Genomic DNA, 8911 nt, shown 5'->3' with positions numbered 1-8911 from the left:
AGTCGCAATTACGAAAAATAAAAACTTTTTTGAATTTGAATCCTATCTATCAACAAATTATTACCAGTAACATAGTATGTGCTATATGGATTACAAGAGGTTATAGAATCTCTAATTTTGTATGTTTGGAGTAAAATACATTTACAATACAATTGACGAATAGAAAAAATGGAAAAATCACTATATAAGTCAACTCGGTGTAAGTTACATTTATTTTTTCCTAAACAGATTCTTATAATTTTCCTCTGCATTATCTCTAAGGGTTGTATGACGGTTTTGTAAGTGCCGCCCCAGCCTATTATCAAAAGTAAATAGGGGGATAAAGGCTGGCACTTTGGTCCAACCGCACGACGTCTTATTTGATGGGTAAAAATTTGGGCTTCGGAAATGACTTCCCCCTCGCCTCTTTACAGGGACACAAAGGTATCGGTTGTACTCCGCCACGATGAAAAATAGTTCTCTATAAAATACGTGAATATTAAAGTTTTGGTTGCGATAATTTGCTTCATTTAGTTCTTAAATAATGTAGATATATGATAGAAACTAAAATGCGACATTTCAAAAATAAAAACCAAATTAAATAAACCGTAACTAGAGCGTGGCGCCATCTAAGAGCAGAGATCGGGACTAATTGCTAAATCTACGATGTTAAGGCCTAACAATTTGCAAGTTTAACTGAAATAATAGCTATAGCTACGAGCTTTTTTGTTTATTTTACAATTGATATAGTAATTATTAATTTAAATCAAACGTTATCGAAGGAAATAATGGTCTGCATTTGACAGAGAGACTATTTGAAATCGCGAGGCGGTGACATGGTTGCCAGGGAATAGGGAATTAACATTATCTCTAAGAACTACGTCACTATCAAAAAAAAAATCGACTAAGGTGCCATCTCTGGAGAAAATGTTTAACTATATTTTTTTTTAAACTTCCGAACCCATTTAGCCGCCCTGTTGGGTGGCAAGGTTACTAGAGAAAAATACACCATTAGGTTGGAGCATTCCCGCTTCAAAAAATCGCCCGAAAGCCAGTTTTCCAGGTCGGGGGGTAGAGACACTTTGTGCCTCGATTTTGACGTCATACGTGGGCGCAACAGGAGTCGCGTTTTCTCTAGTAACCTTGGGGCAGCCGGTTTCATAGGGAAGTCAGAATCATGGCGAGAAGAAGAGCCATAAAAATTCCGCCTTGTCATCGATGAAAGAAAGGGGATTTTTAATATCGTCGTAAGTACATTACGTATCATTAATATTCTTTCGTATTATAATTTAAATGGTATTTCTTATTAATAATAAAATGTTTATGCAATAGGCGCTTCAATAAATATCTAGAGCTGTTAAAAAGAGTCTTTTGCGCCCTGTGTGTGGCGAAGGCCTAAATATAAAGTTTCAAAACCGCAATAACTGATTATCAGTGATTGATATAGTATTTATTGAGGCGTCTTATTAGTGAGAAGAAAAATGTTTTTTTTTTGTTAAGTTATCATAGCTTCATAGTAATATTTTACAAAATCAAGTTCAATACATAGTATTATATATTTTTTATTACTTTAAAGGTTACTGTGATAGCAAGTCATCATGCCTGGAATGTACTGTTCAGTGAATGGGTGTACAAATGGTATTGGCAAAACTAAAAACAATGGTGTTTCATATCATTGCTTCCCCAAAGATGAAAACATACAAAATCTTTGGCTCTTGAAATGTTCTCGCAACATTAAAAATGTAAAAAATGCTAGAATTTGCTCAATGCATTTCAACGAGGACGATTTTGAAAACAAGCTCAAATCACAGTTGCTGAACGTGAAAACCCGGAATATCTTGAAGAAAAATTCAATACCAAGTCAAAATTTACCCATAAAAAATATACAAGAATCAAATTTGAAAAATAAAAACTCGCGCTTAACTTTACTGGCAATAAAACCAAATCAATCCTTTTGTAATCCACCTAAAGGCACTACGCAAAGAGGAAAGAGCCTTCAACTGCATTTCATAAATCCAGACGAAAAAAGCCAGAATATAAATATTTTAAATAGTACAAAAGTTCATGAAACGCATACTCCAAAAAAAATTCTTGAAACTTGTATTCTAAAAGAAGTTCTCACAACGCATACTACAAAAGAAGTTCCTCAAATGTTTACTCCGGAAGAAGTTCCTCAAATGTTTACACCGGAAGAAGTTCCTCAAATGTTTACACCGGAAGAAGTTCCTCAAATGTTTACACCGGAAGAAGTTCCTCAAATGTTTACACCGGAAGAAGTTCCTCAAATGTTTACACCGGAAGAAGTTCCTCAAATGTTTACACCGGAAGAAGTTCCTCAAATGTTTACACCGGAAGAAGTTCCTCAAATGTTTACACCGGAAGAAGTTCCTGAACTGGGTTCTCCGAAAGAAGTTCCTCAAATGTTTACACCGGAAGAAGTTCCTGAACTGGGTTCTCCGAAAGAAGTTCCTCAAATGTTTACACCGGAAGAAGTTCCTGAACTGGGTTCTCCGAAAGAAGTTCCTGAACTGGGTTCTCCGAAAGAAGTTCTTACACCACGTGCTACTAAAGAAGTTCTTACACCACGTGCTACTAAAGAAGTTCAAGTATTTACTACGAAAGTTCCTATACTGTTAAACAATAATGAAAATTCTCTTGTTTTCAAACGCACTATTGTTTATGACATTCCTAAAGTTTTTAAGTATAAAGAAACTCTGGCTACTTGGAGTATGACAAAAGCTAGCAAATTCAATACCAAAGATTTTCGAAATACAAACAATTCTAGTACTGATTTTAGTGGATCAAATCTGGAAAATACATCGGACCCTAGTCTATCAATTCCAAACAACTCAAGTGCCAATTCAAGTTTTGCATCAAATGTCAGCGATACTAGTTTTTCACCTACTCAGAACTTGACCACCAACGATTCAATCTCAGATAATAGTTTTTCACCTACTCAGAACTTGACCACCAACGATTCAATCTCAGATAATAGTTTTTCACCTACTCAGAACTTGACCACCAGCGATTCAATCTCAGATAATAGTTTTTCACCTACTCAGAACTTGACCACCAACGATTCAATCTCAGATAATAGTTTTTCACCTACTCAGAACTTGACCACCAACGATTCAATCTCAGATAATAGTTTTTCACCTACTCAGAACTTGACCACCAACGATTCAATCTCAGACACTAGATTTTCTTATAAACAAAACTCAAAATATTGTCCTAAACCAAGCAATGTAATATTGGAAAATAATGGGCAAGCTGAAATATGGAAACAAATAGCAATGAAGTACAAAGAATCCCATGAGAAAATGACCAATCGCTGCAAGAAATACGCCAATTCCTACAGTAATTTAAAGAAAAAGTTTTTAAAATCTAAGAAGAAAAATAAGATTTTGACAACAAACATAGCCATAGAGAAAGTTTCCAGCACTAAGTTACAAAAAAATGTTAAAAGACTTGGGCAAGAAAAATTTAAATATCAAAAACTGTACAATGAAAGGCAGTCGACTTTGCAAAATGTTTTTTCGCAAAGCCAAATCAAGATGTTAACAGGAAAGAAGAAGGTTCAGTGGTCAAATGAGGATTTAGCTAATGCTTTTAGTCTCCGTTATCTCAGCAAAAGAGCTTACATTTACATGAGAGAGAAAAGAGGAATTCCCTTACCACATTTAGCCACACTAAAAAGATACGCAGCAAAATTAGACCTAACTCACGGAATTCTCAGTGACATAATTAATCTAATGTCAGGAAGGGCGAAAAGCTTGCCAGAGGTAGAAAAACTTTTAGTTTTGACCTTTGATGAAGTGAAAGTGCGTAGCATTTTAGAATACGACACTAAACACGATCAAATATTAGGAAGATTTAATCAACTGCAAGTGGTTATGGCTCGAAGCCTCTTTTCACCGTGGAAGCAACCCATATACTTGGGATTCGACCAAAAAATGACGAAAGAAATATTAATTAAAATTGTATCAGAGCTTCACAAAGCCGGATTTAAAGTTGTAGCTTGTGTGAACGACATGGGTGGAGGCAATATGAGTTTATGGAATTCCCTTGGGATATCAGTTCATAAGACCTGGTTTTTTAACCCAGCTGAGCCTGAAGAATTAATTTATTTTTTTGCCGATGCACCACACCTTCTCAAATTGATCCGGAATTGGTTAATTGATACCGGATTTAAATTGACAAATGGCACAACAATTGGTATAGAACCAGTAAAGGCTCTACTGAAATTGGATTTTAATGAATTACAATCTTGCCCAAAATTAACCAAACAGCACGTAGAATGTGTAAAAACTGAGAGGCAAAATGTTCGGACTGCAGCGGAGCTACTGTCTCAGACAACAGCCACAGCAATTAGTAGATTAGGTATAGAGAAAAAACTCCCTCATTATTTAGAACTTGCCAAATTTATTAAAATTGTTGATAGTTGGTTCGACATCTTTAATAGTTATAAGAAATTTGATAAGAAAGATTTGAAATGTGGTTTTGGAATTTATGCCCAAAAACAATCAAATGCCTTAGATAAAATGTTGAAAATGGTTACTTCGATGAGGTGTGTGGGAAAATCCCAGCATTGTCTTCAAATGTTTCAGAAAGGCTTAATAATTTCAATACAATCATTGCAAAGCTTGTATTATTCTTTACGAAACAAATATAACATAAAATATTTATTAACCCATCGACTTAACCAAGACTGTTTGGAAAATTTTTTTTCACAGTTGAGATCACGTGGAGGTCTGGATGATCATCCTACACCCTTAAATGCTTTGTACAGGGTTAGGATGATAATTTTGGGAAAAAACCCTGGCGTGGTCCAAACAAATTCAAATACCATTTCCCAAGCACCAGATGAATATTTCACCGCAGACATTTTTAAGAATGCATTTGAAGAAAACGATTTAAACGATATCAATTCTGAGTGGGAGAAAAATGTTATTGAACCAATTGGAAATAGTTCAGAAGCCAAAAATCCATACGCATCTCCGCCAAAGAAAATTTCAAAACCCATTTCACCTCAAACATCAAAGATATTTTCAGAATTTGAAGAAGGAGGAATCGAATATTTAGCAGGATGGGCAGCAAGAAAGTATTTGGACAAATATCCGGATTTAGATCTAAAATGTAGCAGTATAATTGCGAATGAGCATAACTATAATGTACCATCGTGGGTCTCTCAATTAACTTTGAAAAATCTCGTGAAACCTTCAACAACATTTTTAAATGAAGTAAAAGAGTATGAGTCTATTTTCATCGAGGCTCATGCTATCGAAATGGCGAATAACCGACTCTCCAATGAACAAGGAATAGTGAAAAGTGTTGTTGAAAAAATTATCCGCAATGTTCCATGTAAATATCCATCTGACATCGTCCATTCATATGTTAAAATTAGAACAATCGTACGAATGAATTACTTAAATCAACAACATCAACAGGAGGAGCAAGAAAAAAATAGAACCAGAGCTAAAAAAATGCTCAAATTAACAACATAATACGTAATAACATTATGAACTAGAATTAAATTTATTTTCTTATTGGTTGGTAATGAAATGATATGAACCTCTAAAGCTCTCATTATTTTTAGATCGGACATAAATAATTGAAAAGTGCATTATATATTAAAGTGCAATATTATTTAATCGATAAAATGACTGTGATATTGAAATATGTTTGTTTTTAAAAGCTTTCTCAGCAAGTCATTTTATTGTCATGTACTGTAAAAAATGTTAAAAGTAAACTTGTTTTAATTGATAAAATGACTGTGGTATTGAAATGAAATGTTACCACTCAATAGCTTTCTTCGCGAAAAACATTTTATTTTCACGTACTGTAAAAATGAATCTAAAAGTTATATTGGATTTAATTGATAAAATGACTGTGATATTGAAATATGTTAGTTTTTAAAAGCTTTCTCAGCGAGTCATTTTTATTTTCACATACTGTAAAAATTAATTAAAATTAAGTGTTTTAATTGATGAAATGACTTTGGTATTGTGCGAATCTGAGTCTGTGCCAATTAAAATGTCATAATACTAAATGCCAAAATAAAATAAAATATTAGAATTAGTTTTCTAATTATGTGATAAGCTTATTACAAATACTATTTAGCAACTAAGCTTGAGTATTTCCTATGAGATTTTAATCTAAATTTCCAAGCTTTTCAAATTAAGAAATAGTTAATTGATGTATAATCATGGTTTGTTTAAATTAAAATAATAAATGAATATAAGGTTGCCTTAAACCAAAACCACGTAACATTGTACACAAATCTTAAAAAGATTTTTAAAGCACGGTAAAAGGCAACTATACCAGTCGTTTAATAGATTTATTTTTCTCGAGTAACCTAGAATTATACCCGCTACTCGAATTTTGGGCTTCTGACGGACATCTTTTTGCAAAAAGAAGCTACCCGAAAAATGTGAGTCGCCCACGTATGACGTCACTGTCTCTCTCTCTCCAAGCCGTTTCGGAAAATCGTTCAAAACCCGTATATTGAATGCGCCCCCCTTGGGGTGGTAGTGCTGCGTTTAATTCATTGAGAACTTCTGAAAATGGTTAAAAGTTGTAGCATTAAGGGATGTAAAAGTGTATTTATGTCGAAAGATAAGGGAAAAAATGTAAGATTTTTCAGGATTCCTCGCGTTATTAAACATCAAGGCGAAAAAACCGAGGCCCTTTCCAAGGAAAGAAACCATAAATGGCTTAAATGTTTAAGCCTTGATCCTGTGGACTGTGGTGAATGGGTGAGGATATGTTCAAAACACTTTTTCTCTGGAGGTAAGCACTAACTCATAGATATGATTAACATGTTGACTGATGAGTTGTACACTAACTTTTTTTAATTTTAATATTATTTAGCACCATCTTCATTGTACGATACTACAAACCCAGACTGGATCCCTACGAGGTATTTAAATGGAGATTTAGATCCAAATGAAAAAGATGAAATCTCTAAGTTACAACGATATGAAAGAAAGCGTAGGCGTGCCCACAACGACAACCAGCAAAGCGCTAAAAAATACAAGCGTGAAGATGTCCAACCTGAAGTTTCAAATATGAATAGTAGCTGTCTTGAAGATAGTGCTGTTGGAACTTCTTTTGAAGAATCAGTTCGAGTAGATGAAATATCTTTAATAATGAATAGCACAGTTAATGATAGTGTGGGTGAACAATTGTTGCAAGAAGTAAAACTCCATGACAAGCCAAAATCTGTATTAGGGAAATCCACTTGCAATACACAGTCAACTATTGGAACACAAACTTCCATCGTTCAAATGACTGAAGTAGCATTACAAACATCTACTAAAAGGAAGAATATCGGAATTCAGGCATTAATCCAAACAAAGGTCTGTGACTTTAGTGCGCAAATAGATAGTGTTCCAAAAGCTGATGCTGAAACTCAAACAGAAATTATTGAAGTGGCTATAAAAGAAACTCAAACTAGCTTCAGAGTTATTGAGATGTTTGAATTGGAAGCATGTGAAATTAAATGTGGAGAATCATTAAATGAAATTGAGGCTTTAAAATGTAAACTTAAAGAGGCTGAAAATCAAATTAGAAAGTTTCAAGACGATGCCATATTATTAAATTGCAAAATAGAAAAACTTCAATGCGAACTAGATATCAGAAACTGTGTTCAATCCACATTTGTTAATGACAATTGTCGTACTAAGTTTTTTACTGGATTGGAAACTTACCCAGTTCTGTTAACATTGTACAATGGAGTTGAAAGTTACTTGTGCCAAAATTCCAAATTGACCCCGTTTCAGCAATTAATCTTGACATTGCTGAAACTTAGAATTGCTTCAAGCAATAGGAACTTAGCCTATAGATTCAATATTTCTGAAATGACAGTATCCAGATTATTTTACGCATGTCTGAATGTTTTATACAAGCGTATGTCAAAATTTATCTACTGGCCAGACAGAGAAGAGCTTCAAAGAACCATGCCAATGTGCTTTAGAGATAAGTTTGGTCAAAAGGTTGCAGTTATTATTGACTGCTTCGAAGTTTTTACAGAGAAACCGTCAAATATTTTAACAAAAGCTGAAACATGGTCCAGCTACAAGCATCAAAATACAGCTAAGTTCCTCATTGGAATAACACCACAGGGAACAATTAGTTTCCTGTCCAAAGCTTGGGTTGGAAGGGTTAGTGATAAGCGTTTGACAGAGGACTGTGGTTTCTTGGATAAGCTCTTGCCCGGAGATGTAATTTTAGCAGACCGTGGTTTTAAAATAGAGGATTCCGTTGGATTGTATTATGCTACTGTTAAACTTCCGGCATTTCGGGATAGAGGAAAAAAGCAGTTAGACCCCTGTAAAGTAGAGGAAACAAGAAAAATATCAAATGTACGTATTCACGTGGAAAGGGTGATAGGTACCGTGAGACAGAAATACGCTATTTTATTCTCTAAACTTCCAATCGAAATGTTACACACTGTAGATGGGGAGCAGGTAGCGACCATAGATAAAATTGCATTAGTTGCATGCGCTTTAACAAATCTTTGCAAGTCAGTAGTACCATTTGAGTAAAATTTTAATTAGAAAACTTAAGTACAATTAAATAAGTTTACTCAAAGGTTTTTCAAAAAAAATTCTAAAAATAAAGCAAATAGGTGTTTTTTTAAATAAATTTAATAAAAATAATAAACAATTAGTGTTATAGAAATCTAGTTGGTTTTTTTACATTCCTTTTTTTCCTTTTATTTGTAAGATTTAACTTGGCACAAACCGGACAAAACCATTTTCCTTTAGGCACATCATTCATGTCAATTTTTAGACAATCCAAGTGGAACCACCGCAATTGGCAATTTTCAAAATCACAGCCAATCATATCACCTTCATCACTGCCTCCACAATAACAGTACTTCACTTCTTCCTTTTTCTTCTGGATGTTATTTATGGAAACGAAGGAAAGT

General features: G+C 34.1%; 1 protein-coding gene across 1 annotated transcript; it reads left to right on the top strand.

Moving 5' to 3' along the window:
* Positions 1-6542: 6542 nt before the first annotated feature.
* On the top strand, positions 6543-8525 carry LOC149921322 (uncharacterized). Its single transcript, XM_090162158.1, has 2 exons — positions 6543-6768; positions 6850-8525. The coding sequence occupies exons 1-2, from the start codon at positions 6543-6545 to the stop codon at positions 8523-8525; spliced, it is 1902 nt and encodes a 633-aa protein (XP_090018284.1).
* Positions 8526-8911: the final 386 nt, after the last annotated feature.

This window comes from Leiobunum rupestre, chromosome 11 (genome assembly GCF_980474605.1).
Source record: "Leiobunum rupestre chromosome 11, qqLeiRupe1.1.hap1, whole genome shotgun sequence".
Taxonomy (NCBI): domain Eukaryota; kingdom Metazoa; phylum Arthropoda; class Arachnida; order Opiliones; family Sclerosomatidae; genus Leiobunum; species Leiobunum rupestre.
This window is presented reverse-complemented; position numbering and strand designations above follow the sequence as displayed.